This window comes from Rattus rattus, chromosome 2 (assembly GCF_011064425.1).
Source record: "Rattus rattus isolate New Zealand chromosome 2, Rrattus_CSIRO_v1, whole genome shotgun sequence".
Classification (NCBI taxonomy): domain Eukaryota; kingdom Metazoa; phylum Chordata; class Mammalia; order Rodentia; family Muridae; genus Rattus; species Rattus rattus.
In genome coordinates this window covers 83,000,356-83,015,665 of record NC_046155.1, presented here as the reverse complement: position 1 = coordinate 83,015,665, position 15,310 = coordinate 83,000,356, and the positions used below count along the sequence as shown (strand labels likewise).

The following is a 15,310-nucleotide window of genomic DNA, read 5'->3' as shown; positions in this document are numbered from 1 at the left end:
GCTGAGCAAGAGTGTGACAGCAGTGAGGTCAAGGGTCAGGGGTGGAAAGGGGATGAGGAAAGGGAAGCCAACATTCAAATTGTATAGACCAATATGGGATAGGAGTAAAAAGGTTGGAACGGGAAGGTGGGGTATTAGTGACCAGTCTGGCCACTTAGAACAACCTGGGAAGGTGATAGTAGGGGTGCATGAGAGGGTCATTGTGAACATGAACAAAGCCACCTTAGTAAGTGACCCTTGAAGCTGCCCGGCTGGGAACAGGGCTCTTGGAGCAGGGCTGTTTGGCTATCACAACATCCACTCAGGAGTCATTTGTTTAGTGAGGACCAGGCCTCCTCTTTGTCTCCCCACCCTAGGCTTACCGAAGAACCAAGAGCAGCCTTTCAGAGCTCCTCAATTACATCAGCCTGTGGCAGAAGAGATTCAAGGTCATCGGAGGCAAGTTTGGAACCAGCGTCCTGTCCTATTTCAGCTTCCTGAGGTGGCTTTTGAAGTTCAACATCTTCTCATTTGTCATGAACTTCAGCTTCATCATCATCCCACAGTTCACCGTGGGTGAGAAGAACACCCTCCAGTTCACTGGCTTGGAGTTTTTCACAGGGGCGGTAAGTTCTCCGTCCGCCACTCAAGTTCACCATGATGGAAGATCATGCCTTACTCAGACCTCTTACTCTGCCTGATGGAGAAATGGCTGGTTCTCCCTCAAGTGCTGAGTGCATGACAGTGTGGAGTGAGCCACTGAAACCTCCAGAGGTTCAGAACCAGTGTTGTGGGTCGTTTTAGCCACACCCCACTTCTCTGCCCACTTACACCATTTACGCACGAACCAGGTACTCCATTCTTATGAAGGATGAGTGTTCCTTACAGGACGCCTACTGTATGTTTTCTTTCCCTTAGCATTCTGCAGTGGGCACATCGGGTTAGAAATCTGTTTCTTCCCTTTCCTTTATTGCTACAAATACAATCAGTCCTCTTCTGGAAAATCCCCCACTACAGAGTAAAATGCAGGAAAGTCTATCCCTTCCTTCCTTTTCTCTATTCTCCAAGCTGGGGTGTATCCTTAAAGGATTTTTAATCTCTCTCTCTCTCTCTCTCTCTCTCTCTCTCTCTCTCTCTCCACAAGTGTGTGGTACCTGCAGAGGGCAGAAGGGAGCATCAGATCCCCTGGAGTTATAGGTGGTTGTGAGCTGCCCAATGGAGGTGCTGGGAACTGAACTCATGTTCTGTTGGAAAGCAGCAAATGCTCTTAACTGACGAATAGTCTCTTCATTCCTGGAAGTTGATTCTTAACTTTCTTAGACATGTCATTGGTGATGTGATCATAGGAATGGATCCTTCATTTTCAGAATTGCATGGTGGATGATTTCAGAGTAACATGATTCTGAAAATGTTTGCCTTTGATTCATTTTCAATCAGTGTGCATGCACACACACACACACATACACATGCACATAATACACACACATATTTGCACATACACATGCGTACACACATACAGATGCATACAGACATACACAGACACACAGACACAGAGACACACATACACATGCACACACATACACATGCACACATACACACATACATATATGCATACACATATACAACATGTGCATACACACATACACATACATATACACACATACATACATACATACACATACACAAACACAATACATACACATACATGCATAGCATATACACACACATACACAGTCCTAGATCATAGAAATGCAAAGGCAGGTAGGTTCCTTGGGGTGTAGTTTTAGCAGTCCTGCTCTACAGACTCTCAAGGGCAGACACTTCTTCAATGCTAGCTCACAGGGTAGAGGTTAGATGCTCCAACAGGCAGCTGTGTTGATGCACTCTGACTGATGCTAAGAAGAACATGTGTTTATAAAACTCTCCAAGATGCATGGTAAAGCAAACAAACAAACACACACACACACACACACACACACACACACACACAAACAAAAAACAAAAACAAAAACAAAAATCCCAAGACCTTTTCTATGTTTAATTTCTTATCATGGGCTGGAGAGATGGCTCAGTGGTTAAGAGCACCACTGCTCTTCCAGAGGTCCTGAGTTCAATTCCCCAGCAACCACATGGTGGCTCACAACCATCTGTAAAGAGATCCGATGCCCTCTTCTGGTGTGTCTGAAGACAGCTACAGTGTACTTATATATAATAAATGAATAAATCTTTAAAAAAAACCCTTAATTTTCTATCATGCAGGGAAACCAAAGCTCAGACTCCACCCATTCCAAGCAAGCACTGTGCAGACAAGCAATACAGCCAGCCCTCCTCCTTTATTTTTAATCAATCATTCCCCTGTGTTTATGATTGTTTATTTACCTGATATCTATCCTTTATCTACTTACTGATCAATTGCTGTGTTGATGCTTATATGGGGAGAGAAAATAGTCTACAAAGATACATCATTTCCCCCTTATTACAAAAAGTGATGCCAGCCATTAGACAGGCAGTAATGATGTCTGGCCTTCTGGAATTGTCTGGCCACTTCCTTGGGTTTGCGCTGTCAGGCCAACGCACTGAGGTTGAGGATGTCTGACCTCCTGGCTTTCGGGATGTTTGGCTTGACCCCAAGTACAGGTACTCACAGTGGGGTTCCTCCATTGCAAAAATCCCCTTGGTTTGAAGTTCTCTCCAACTTTAGGAGCTCATTTTTCAAACATCTAGGTCTCTTTCCTAGGAAACATCAGCCAAACTTTCAGTCCCACAGTTCTAAGCCCTTTGATTCACTCGGCCACAGGTACAAAGCGTGTTTTTAAAGTTTATGTCTAGGACTGGGGCGGGTGGCTGACCAAACATGAGGATGTGAGTTCGGATCCAAAGCCAGACATGGCTGTGTGCACCTGTAATTTGAGCACTGGTGGGCAGAGGCAGGAGGGTGATTGGACACCCAGCATAGCCTTTGAACCAGCAAGCTCCAGGTTCAGTGGAGTCCCAGTCTTAAGGAATAGGTGGAGAGTCACAGGGCAGAACACTTGTTTCTCCTTTGGTCACCAACACATTTATGCATTTACACCAAGCACATGCACACGTAACACACAGGCATGCATGCATGCACACATTCACAAACAATAAATTAAAGAAATTGTGTCTGTAAGTATGTAAGCAGTCCTGGTCTTCATCATTATTCCCTAATTACACACTGTAACACCTATGTACAGAACATTCATGTTATATTAGGCGTGTCACCTCAGGATGGTTTAGAACCTGGGAGGGTGGGCACAGTGGACACTAGGCCACTGCATGCAAGGGACTTGAACATCTGCAGTTGGTGGATCCTTCAGCAGCCCTAGAGCTGATCTCCTTGGATGCCAAGAAGTGACCATGAATGTGTGAATAACTGCAGACAGGGGCCTGCAAAACAGCCATTCACCTTTCTCAAGCAAGTCGCTTAACTTAGACCTCTTTACTATTCCCATCAGGGTTATTTTAGGGAGACGGTGATGTACTATGGGTTTTACACCAACTCTACTATCCGGCATAGGATGGGCGGAGCGTCCTACAACATGCAGCTGGCCTACATCTTCACAATCGGAGCCTGCTTGGTCATCTGCTTCTTCAGTCTACTCTTCAGGTAGAACTGCTGACCTGATTCTTAAGCTTATTTTATTTGTGTGGGTGCACATGTGTGCACAATTGCGAGGGTCAGATTTGTCTACATTTGAGGACTGACGACAACATTGAATGTCTTCTGTACCTCAAGTACTTTCTCTCTTTCTACCTTATCTTTTTGTTCTGTATTTAAGAGGGTCTCTTGGGCTTGGAACCTGCCATGCAGGCTTATCTGGCTGTGTCTTGAGCTCCAGGGAGCCATGTGTCCTTGCTTCCACAGTGCTGGGATTATATGTGTGCACTGCCATATGCAGATTGCTTTTTACATGGATTCTGGGAATTGAACTCATCCTTGCTCTTAGGTGACAAATACTTTACCAGCCGAGCTGTTTCCCCAGCCTCCAAGGCTCATCTTAGATTTAGGCAAACTCCAAGAAATTCCAGCAGTAATCCAAGAAGTTGGGCATGGTGGTGTGCAGTGGTCATCCTAACACTTGAGATGGTGAGGAAGGAGGATTTCGAGTTCAAGGCCAGCCTGAGATACATAGTGAGACCTTGTCTCTAAATGAAAGCTGGCCCAGAACACAGCTTCTCTGCAATGGTGACTTCCTACTGCTATCTGTGCACTCCTTGTCTTACAGTGCAGAGTATGAGAGGGATGGGAGCAGAGAGGTGCTTGTGTGCCTTTAAGGAATTAAGTGGTCAGTCTAAAAACAGTTGAGATTGCACCAGCTAGACAAAATGGAGGGACAGTCGGCAAAGAGGAGGCCCAAATGGGGAGTGAGCTCAGGGGCTTGTCAGCCTCTGTATTCATTTGCAGAGGACCCTGGCATGGATGACTGAGTCAACAGAAATCTGTCTTCTCACAGGTTTGGAGGTTGGTAGTTCTGAGTGAAAGTGCTAGCGTGGTTGGTTTCTCCTGAGGTAGCCTCTCCTTGGCTTATCGAAGGCCATCACTAGAGCTTGGATCTAGGATGTAAGAGGTGCAGTTTAATGGAGGATCTTCAAGTCACTGAGGGCCTGCCCTCGGAGGGAATTGTGGGGCTCTGACCCCTTCTGCTCTCGACTTTCCACTTCCTGGTTATGAGCTGCTGTTCAGCGCCGTCCTGCCTGTCATGATACATTGTTAGGGGTCCAGAGCAGCAAGGGCAACTCGACTTTGACAGAAGCTTCTAAATCTGAACCAAAACAAACCTTCTCTCTGAATAAGCTGATTGTCTTAGGTATATGAGTTACAGTAGCGGAAAGCTAACTAGAGCAGCCACCTTTCCCTGTCTTTACCATGTCCTTCACTGTGTCTGGTTCTAAACACCCTCTTCCTCTTCACCCACTTTCTTCCTCCTATTTCTTCTCTCCTTTCTCTTCTTCCTCCTCTTCCTCCTCCTCTTCCTCCTCTTCTTCCTCCTTCTCTTATTTCTTATGCAGTTCTGGAGAGGAGCTACATCCCAAGCCTAATTTTTCTAATAAAAATGCCAACATCTTTGATTAGAACTCACTCTGAGGTCTCCATTTTATTTTATCTTGTTTTCAAAGGCCTTGTCTTCAAACACAGTCATATACTGATGTCCCAGGGCTTACAGCTTTCACATCTGAATTTGGGGGACCCATTATTCAGTTCACGTAAACTCCCCGCCAGCATCATTATTCAAAGAAAAAAGTGGGACTTCACTGAAACTTATCAAACTAGAACACATTCTTTCAGCTGTCACCCAGTGGCAATGCATCATGGGAAGGCAGTATTGGTTTCACTTCGCATTGACAACGTACCTAGCTGTATGCCAAGAGTACTTCCAGTCTGAGACACCCCATTATCTCACAGCAGAGGCTAACAAATGCCTCCTGCCATGGCTCCTGTGGTTTTCTGACTGATGTTACCCCAGGATTCCTGTTTCCTGACTCCTAGAACCCATAGGCATGTTATTTTGTATGACGTGTTTATCTCCATCACTGACAAAACTGTTGCCACGCACAACTCAAGGGTTCATGTCCATGGTCTCTTGAACCCACAGTTCCTGGGCCAGGGTGAGGCAGAATAGTTGGTAGAGGTGAAAGCTGCTTACTCTCTGTAGCCAGGGAGCAGAGAGCTCCCCATTGTGTCCAGGGAGCAGAGAGCTCCCCATTGTGTCCAGGGAGCAGAGAGCTCCCCATTGTGTCCAGGGAGCAGAGAGCTCCGCCCTGCTCAGCTTCCTCCTCCCATCTTTGTCTTATCTGGGTTCCTCCTACGTTCCCACCACCATGGTGGCCCATTTCTGGAAACATCCTCATAGATACCGAAGAGTGATGTAGTAATAAAGGCATCTCTTAGTCTAATCAAGTTGGCAAAGGTTAACCATAACAATGCAAATGGACTCTGGCCAGGGTGGAGGACATCTGAGATTCTTAAAGAAAACCTTTGTAAGTTTTGAGGCCAGCTTGATCTACAAAGTGAGTTCCAAGCTACCTTGGGCTGCATAAGGATGCCTTGTCTCAAAATCAACACATGAACTCTACAAATGTTGTTTAAAGATCTTAAACATGGGGGAAGGTGTCTTGAATTATCCAAGTGGGTCCAATAGAAACACAGGCATGTAGAAACCAGAGGAAAACCCTGGGTCTTTTCTTAATTCATCTCCTTTGAGACAGAATTTCCCATTAACCTGTAGCTAGACTGGCTGGCCTATAAGGGTCAGGAATAGACCTGTCACTGTCTCCTCAGATCTGGGATTATGAGTACACCCTTTTACACTCTGCATTTTTACTTTGGTTCTGGGGATCCAAACTCAGGTCCTTGTATTTGCACAGCAAGAATTTTTAGTTTGAGTCATGTCTCCAGACCCTTCTAAACTTCAGATCCCAGAAATGTGAGATTATGCCCTATGGTGTATTAAGCAATCTCTTGGTGATCTTTTGTTGTAGCAACGTGGATGGTACTCTCATAACATCTCTGTTGAGGTTACACTGTTGTTATCCCCATCATACAGATGTGGAAACTAAGACTCAGAACACTTAATGGGGCAAAGAGGCTTCTCTTGGCAGACTTCAGGCTTACAGGCTATGCCTGTCTGTTTCTGTCTCCTGTACAGCATTGTGCTGGTAATTCCCCTTCTTTGAGGGAAGAGTTTGGATTGCCTATGTTGCGTTTCATTATCAGTGAGGGTCATGTCTCGTCCCTGCATGCCTCAACACCTTCATAATAATGCTTGGATGTTTTGGTTTCTGCCTCCCCAGCATGGCTAAGTACTTCCGGAACAACTTCATCAACCCCCACATATACTCCAGAGGGATTGCTAAGCTCATCTTTTGCTGGGATTTCACTGTCACTCATGAAAAAGCTGTTAAGCTAAAACAGAAGAATCTGAGCACAGAGATCAGGGTAAGTCCCAGAGTCCTCCCTGCAAGTCCTCCTCCACCAGCCTTCCTCACCCCTGCATGTCTACAGGTTTTTTCCTTTTCCCCTCCCCCTTCCCTTTCCTATTTCCCTTTCTCTTTCCTTTTGAGATAGGGTTTCAGCCAGCCTGAGGTGTGTACATCTTCAATCGCAGCACCTCAGGAGGCAGGGGCAGGTGGATCTCTGTGAGTTCCAGTCGGGGAGGGGTGGGGGGGGTGGGGGGTGTTCATTTGTATTGCAAGCTGACCTGGAATTTAAGATCTTCCTTCCTCAGACTCCCTGGTGCTGAGATTATGGCCCTTTGCCTCCACTCATGGTCTTGTCTATAAAATGTTTAATTATGGATAATACCTAATGCCAGGCAGTACATGGGGACATCATGTCAAGCTCTGTGATTGTCTCAGCCTTCACGGAGGCCAGTTTAGCAATTCCTCTGAACACGCCCACTTCTTGAGCTTCCACATAAAAGTTGTACCCTAGAGAGGTAGTTCTCCACCTGAAGCAACTGTGATCCTCACAGGGAGGTTGGGCTATCTCTGAAAACCTTTTTCAGTTGCTATAATTAGGGTAAAGGTTCAGTGGTGTCTGGTGGGTGGAGGTTTGGGATGCCATGAAGCCCTCCATGTACAAGGAAAGCACAGTCTTCACACCAAATGCAGAAGCTGAGCTGCCCTGGCCTACACAGACAGCTCATGGTTTTCAGTGAAGCAGCCCATGCCTTTAATCCTAACACTGGAGTGGCAGAGGTTGGAATCTGAGGCCAGCCTGATGTACAAAATAGTGCGTTCCAGGTCAGCCAGGGTTACAGAGTGAAACCCTGTTTCAAAATACAAATCAAAACAACGATAACAGTAAAACCCCCCAAAATAACTCAAATAGAGCCGTAATTATAAATTATCAATAAATGAGCTTTGATGAGAGCTTTCACTTCTTTCTCCATGTGGTTCTCGGAATTGTTGATTTAAGAAAAGGCTTCTGTTGAGTGTTTTGTTATGATGTACACCTGCCATTCTGGAGAGGCAGAGGTTGGGGGGTTGTGTGTTTAAGGGCAGGCTTGGCTACACAGTAAAACCTTGTTTCCCCCAAAACACAAAGATAAAAGAGAAGGAAGGCAGAAGAGAGTGACTGAAGAAGAAAGGGAGGGAAGAAGGGAGGGGAGGAAGAAAGCACACCATGACCATGGACCCCTTATGTCTCTCTGTTCCTCTAAGATAGAAATGGACTTTGAAGCCCTTGTGCTTCTCTAATGTCTGTCCTGAGGTTCCCTCTTGGTCTTCATGATCCACCTTGCAGATTTGCAGCACAGACTTACCCTGCAGCTCATGTATGGTCTGGACTGGCCCCGTATTCCTGTGGGTCTCTGCTGACAAGCAGGAAGGGGCAGTGGGTCCCATTGATTGTCTGGCACTTGCAGGAGAACCTGTCTGAGATCCGCCAGGAGAACGACAGGCTCACACTCAACCAGAAGCTGACCCGATTTTCTGTTCACATAGCCGCCTGGCTCGTCTCTACTGGAGTAACCGCAGCCTGCTGTGTAGCTGTATATTACTTGGCTGAGTATAACTCTGAGGTAACCCTAAGGGCCGGAGCAGAGAGAGCTGGGGAGGACTGGGAGGCTGCTGGGCAGATGCAGAATCGAGGCCTCCAGCTGGGCCCTGTGGCCAGCAGCAGCTGCACCCACAAAGCCTTGCTTCAAACTGTAGAACCAATCCTCTCCTCATGCCCAGATCTGCACTTAGGAGTCCCCGTGGTGTAATGCTCACCACAGGGCAGAGTGTACTAGGCTCCTGTGGAGATGGGGCGTTCGCTGAGAGCTGGGATCCAGTTCTCAATTCTGTTTCTTCGTTTTGCTTTCCTTCTGCTTTCTTGAGACAAAGTCTTGCTATACAACAGAACCTAGCCTTAAATTCCTTATCCTCCTGCCTCAGCCAGATTATAGGCACTCAGCATAGGATTCTGTCCACATGCCCCCATGACACCTGACAGAGTAGACACTCTGTAAGTCTAACAGATGGGTAAACTCCCTGAATGGCTTAATCTTCCTTGGCCCCAGTGTTTCTCCCCTCGTTTAAAAACTATGGGTATGGGATTACGCAAGTCTGAAGGGTTGACACTGGCCATATTAATGTCTGACTTGAAGGAGGGGAAACTGAGTCACAGTCCTTAGAGGTCCGCCTTTGGCCACCCTGGGGTGGAAGCTGTGGCTGAGCTCTGCCTCCCATATCTGCCCTGAAGTGAAGTGCAGGGCTGCTACTGAGAGACTCAGAAGCCCTGGGCCTAGGCACCTGCTCTACACTGAGCAGGATCAGCTGTTGACACAACCCCAGGGACTGTCAGTCACTGGTGACCACAGCTTCCTGTAGCTGAGCTTGGCTTTACTTCATCTCACTGAACTCTAGTGAGTCTCTGTGGCTTGAGGGATGCTCCCATGGCTCAGATGCCAAGTACCCAAGTTCCCCCTCAGCCGACCAGTATAGGATCGAGAGGCAGCATTAGGACCCAGACATGCCAGCCAACTTCCTCAATGATCTGACAGAAGCAATGCCAGGGAGGAAGGATGTAACTTGGCTCACAGTTTTAGAGGATGCCAGTCCATCTTGGAGGGGAGACATAATGGCTGGGCATGGGTTAGCATAGGTGGGAGTGGGTGGGCCCTCTTGATGGGTCAGGAAGCAGAGAATGTGGGAGGCACTGGAGGCTGGTTTTTGACCTTCAAAGGCTGGCCCCCTGTAATACATTACTAGCTAGGCCCCCTGTAATACATTACTAGCTAGGGATCACTCTTTTCTCTCTCTCTCTCTCTCTCTCTCTCTCTCTCTCTCTCTCACACACACACACACACACACACACACACACACACACACCTCTAATGTCCTATCCTACCCATAATATGAGGGTTCCAAAGAATTCCTAAGAGGTCAGAGGTGCTTTCAACACCTCTATAAGTGGATACAGATTGGGTCAGCATACTGTTCTGATCTTGTGCTTCCTTGCTGGGTGACTCTGGGAAAATGTATTTACCTCTCTGAGACTCAGTATGCCTCCAAGGAACTGTGTATGGGGTTCTCTACTCCAGACCTCCGAGTGTGTGGAGAGGGTCCATAGCTCTGGGGACCTCTCAGGCTTATTCTCCAACCCTGCAGTTCCTGAAGACGCACAAGAACCCTGGGGCGGTGTTGTTACTGCCCTTCGTTGTGTCCTGCATCAACCTGGCTGTGCCTCGCTTCTACTCCATGTTCCGCCTGGTGGAGAGGTATGAGATTCCGAGACAGGAAGTCTACGTCCTCTTGATCCGGTAGGTGTGTTATGCCTGGTTTTAGTTCATTTCCTGGAGCTAGAAGGAGTTCCATTCAAATGTCAAAGTTCTGCTCAAGAAGGAAGGCATTCCAGGAATCATGTGTCACATGACAGGTTAACAGCTGCCTCGCTGGGTTTTTATTGTTGTGATGAAACACTGAGGCCAAGAGCAAGTGGGGAGGAAAGGGTTTGTTGGGCTTTCACTTCCGCATTGCTGTTCATCACTGAAGGAAGTCAGGACAGGAACTCAAACAGGACTGACCCAGGGATTAACCTAACCCTCAAACAGAGCCACTGTACAGGGGTCCTGACTAAGAAGCCCCGGTATCCACTGCATCATGCAGGAGATGGCATATTTTTGTAATTCATCCATCAAAACAGAAGGGAGGATGTGGAGACTCACTGGCTCAAAGCCAGCACTCCCTGGGGATACCAGTTCATATGTGAAAAGATGTGTTTGATAAACAAGAACAAAACTGCCCAGTTTATGTCAGTCCTTGCAACTTCTTCCTAACTGATTCTCTGGCTACCCCCTGGCTCTGACCATGGATCTGCACAGTGTCCTCACTGATCACCTCTGCAGTCCTCCCTGTGACCTGAGGACCATGTGCCAGCCTCCTTTTCTGTCTGTCTCCTCATCATGCCCCGCACTGACCTCCCAAGGTTCTCAGACAGGTCCTCTCCATAGCTACCTCTGCTCTAGCTGTTCTCTCTGCCTGAAAGTCTCCTCCCACATACAGCCCTGGAGCTCAATTCCTGACTTCATTTTTGCTTCCACTCGAGTGTTGTCCCTTCATGGAGTTCTTCCCTACCACCCTTATTCCTTACATTTTCATTTTCTGTCACTTTGTAGTAATTTATCTATTATCTCTCCCAGCAGTATGCACATGTGTGTGACTCTTTGTCTCTATCTCTGTCTCTCTCTGTCTCTCTGTCTCTGTCTCTCTCTCTCTCTCTCACACACACACACACACACTCACACACACACACACACACACACACACACAGAGAGAGAGAGAGAGAGAGAGAGAGAGAGAGAGAGAGAATATGGTGAAATTGTTTTATTATTTACAGTACCTGGGGCATACAAGATGCTCAAGAATAATTAGTGAATGACTGACTCAATAAATCAATGAGTTGATCACTTTCAACTTACATTACAAGACTTCTAACCATAAATGATTCTTGTACCACTATTATTTCTCCCAATCCACCCACATATCTTGGATGTGATGTGTTGTAGTAAAATGAAAATAAGTGGTTTCTTTTACCCTGCACTAGTGCCGGAACCGTGTGGCCACATAACATCTGTTAGAGATTTTCATCTCAGTCATCAAAGCGTCTCACCTGCTTTGTTCCAACCCATATCACACTGCCGATGGCTACTTTCTAAGCCTGGCAACAATCTCTCTACCCATCTAGTTCCTAAGGCAGGGTGCCACCATGACAGACATACACATCCCAACTCTGTGGTGGTCCAGTGTGTCCAGCCACCACACACTCTTTTGAACTCAATTAAATCGCCACATGAAAGAACACACAGCACAATAACCTCTGATCCAATTGATAAGATATAATTTGCTCATCTAGACATACAAAATCCTGTACACATCCATCCCTTAAGAATATTCATAACAACCTGTAAATGCACAGAGGAATCTTAACATCCGCCTCCATGCTCTCTCGGCTGCTCTCTCCTCTCCCAACCTCCTCTTCCTCCTCTCAAACTTTTCTCCCGCCCATCCTTCCTTCTCGTCCAATGACAGGCCTCGTTCTGCCTTCTACCTGCCTTCACCTGCATAATGACATCATCCTACAGTGATGGCTAATATTGATTATCAACTGGACAGAATCTATAATCATCTAGCAGACAGATCTGTGGGCACATCTGTGAAGGAATTTCTAGATTAGGGTATTGGAAGTGGGAAGACCCACCCCAACTGTAGACACCCCCATTACTGAGGGCTAGGATCCCAGACTGAATGGAAAGCAAAGAAAAAGCTAAGTACAGGCTTCATCTGTCTTTTCTTCCCAACTGTGTGCGCAATGCAACCAGCGGCTCGTGTTCCTGCTGCCTCGCCTTCCCTTCTGTGATGGCGGACTTCACCCACAAACTGTGAACCAAACAAAACAAAAACTTCTTTATCTCACTTCTTACCAGGTATTTGGTTACAGCAATGAGAAAAGTACCAGATACATTAGGCATGCATGAGGGGTAAATATTAGAGTTTGCTGTCATACTTGAAGTTTGGGTACCTGTGATAGAGTTACCAATTTTAAGGGAGATGATTCATTAAGGGCCTCGTCTCAGTAGAGCATCTTGGGTAAATATTCTGTAAATAAATACTAAACACATTTCTTATTACTGTAATGGGAGAGAAACTGGCTCATTTGCAGGGTCAATAGAAGAGTGTATTAGTCAGAACAGATTAAGCTTTGCTGCAGTAACAATCCTGTCCGAGTCTTGGTGGCCTGAGGCACACAGGTTTACTTCTTGCTGGTATTACACATACATTGTAGACTGGAAAGAGGGTTGTGTGCATGTTAATCACCAAAGGACCAGGTTGAGGCGTCAGTGCACATCTAAGATAGTGCCTCCTGCCTTTGCAAAGAAGGACAGTATGTCTGGCAGCAATCAGGGTAACATGAAGTGTTCAAGGCTAGAACTGACACATGGCACATCTACTCATGGTTCACCTTCTAAAACTCATCTCATGAGCTTATCCAGCCTTGGAGCTAGGTAGGCAGTAACGTGTGTCCTACTGAATGGCTACGGGAAACAGGAGACTACCAATGAGGGTGACCAACAAGGGTGATCAGAGCTCTCTTTTCTTCTGTTATTTAGAAACATCTTTCTGAAGATCTCCATTGTTGGAATTCTTTGTTACTATTGGCTCAACATCGTGGCCCTGTCTGGTGAAGAGGTGAGATTTATGTGTTGATCTGTTCTGCCTTGAGTTTTGCCTTGAGTCTTGGCCTTCAATCACCAAGGAGACTTTGAGTTTCCTGACAGGCATCACACCTCATTTTGGGAAGAGGAGAGGAAAGAAGCTGGTCTGGAGGACAGCGTAAAGCAGGAGGGCTCTGTGGCAAAGCTGAAATGCCTATCAAATACACTCAGTCTCTTTAGCTTCAGTCTTAGTATCGGTAAGACAGGTACTACTCAATATCAGGGGTAGTGTGAGTACTGTGACCGACCGCTGGTGGGCATACAATAGACCAAACCTTCGATGCTAATCTTTCCAAATAGCCTGAGGTTGGGCACAAGATCCCTCTTAAGGTTTGGTGAGTTTTGCCCATACCCCAGACACCATGGGCTCTGATGATATGCAGACATTTGCACAGCCATATCCTAACCCTACTGTCCCTCTCACACGCTCAACAAGGCTTTTCTCCTTCTCCTGCCTCAGACCATGGGTTTCTGATTCTTGCATCTCACAGTGGTGCACTATGTGGCCTCAAAAGAGCTCACCCTGTTGGTTCCAAGGCTTTTTCCTTGGAATGCCTCTCCTTCTACCACTAATTTCCTGTGAGAAAAAAAAAAAAAGCAAAATACACCCCCTCTGTATCATTCAGCTTCTAGGTTGTGACAAAGAGTAAGAGATCTCTTATTTCTCTGACTCCTTCCAGTTCTAGGGCACACTGGGTCCCTGAGGATTCACACTGGCCAAAAATATTGCTGTGTTTGGACTCAAATTATTTGCATAACAATTATTTTCACCTAATCCTAATCATCAAAGATGTTCAAAACCAGCTTTTCAAGTTAGGATGTTAGAAAAAAATCATGTTGTGCTTCTGTCCACTCATTCATTCTTCCATCCGTCTATTCATATATTTATGTATCCATCTCTCCATTCATTAGCCCAGTGATTCACTTATTCAACTATCATCTGTCCACCCAATATTCATCCATCCATCCATCCATCCATCATCCATCCATCCATCCATCATCCATCCATGTATCTTTCCATGAATTCATTTATCCAGGCATGTTCCAATGCATCCATTCACTCTTCCATCTATCCATATTTCTTCCTTCACCTACCATCTTTCCACTCTTCTACTCATCCATCTATTCATCCATCCATCCATGACTCCTTAGGCTATATATGGAAAGCTTCCTTCTCCCTCAGCTAATATGAAAGATGCCAGCCGGTATGTCCACTCATAGTTCTGACTCCCTGTAGAGGTTGCTGTCAACCAACTCACACCAACTTGTGAAACCCTCCAGTCACTTTTTAAAATAACATTTTCATTACTTGCAAGTCACAAGTTTTTGTACAACATAGGAGTCAATAAGAGAAAGAAGAGGGACATTCTTACCCCCCCAAGCTTCTTACTCTCCTGAAGAAAATGCTTAGCCCTGGTGGAGAAACAGGGTCTAGAAGGGACAGAGCATACATGAAATATCTTAGAAGGAGAGCTTATGAGATGGGAAGACTGTGGTACATGTGAGCAGTAAGGGGTATGGGGGGAAGTACAGAAAGTGCACACACACACATGTGCACGCACACACAAATGGCTGGTTTTGCAGGTTAAATTTCCTTTTCTGGGTACAGAGGGTGTGGTCAATTTGAGCCCACATGAATTTTGATCTGGGCCACCAGCCCTGATTCTGATTTGTGTCTGCCTTCCAGTGCTGGGAGACCCTCATTGGCCAGGACATCTACCGGCTCCTTCTCATGGACTTTGTGTTCTCCTTGGCCGACTCCTTACTGGGGGAGTTTCTGAGAAGGTAAGTGTTAGTCAGTTGTGAATGGCACTGTAACCAGAACCTGATTCCTGGGAGCAGAAAGTGGGAGTTTGGGGGGGGGAGGGGGGGGAGGAGTGGGGGGGAGTGGGGTTGGGGGTGGGGAGTGTGGGGAGTGTGGGGTGGGGGAGTGGGGGGGGGGGTGGGGGGGGGGGGGGGGGGTGGGGGGGGGAGGTGGGGGTTGGGGGTGTGGGGGTGGGGGAGGGGGGGGTTGGGGGGGAGTGGGGGGGAGTGGGGGGGTTGCTCTTCCTGCTGTGCATTTCCTACAGCATTGTTCTCTCCTAACTTAACTGCATTCCACCTCAACC

At 46.7% G+C, this 15,310-nt stretch overlaps 1 protein-coding gene across 2 annotated transcripts in view; it reads left to right on the top strand.

Annotated features, from left to right (window-relative positions):
* The window catches only part of Tmc5 (transmembrane channel like 5), a 52,603-nt gene that overhangs the window by 17,287 nt on the left and 20,006 nt on the right, over positions 1–15,310 (top strand). For both annotated transcript variants that reach the window (XM_032892807.1, XM_032892808.1), the window contains 7 exons: positions 357–605; positions 3,459–3,610; positions 6,796–6,940; positions 8,370–8,525; positions 10,099–10,250; positions 13,098–13,176; positions 14,890–14,987. In XM_032892807.1, coding sequence (XP_032748698.1) covers positions 357–605; positions 3,459–3,610; positions 6,796–6,940; positions 8,370–8,525; positions 10,099–10,250; positions 13,098–13,176; positions 14,890–14,987 — 1,031 coding nt within the window. The remainder of the gene's footprint in view (positions 1–356; positions 606–3,458; positions 3,611–6,795; positions 6,941–8,369; positions 8,526–10,098; positions 10,251–13,097; positions 13,177–14,889; positions 14,988–15,310) is intronic.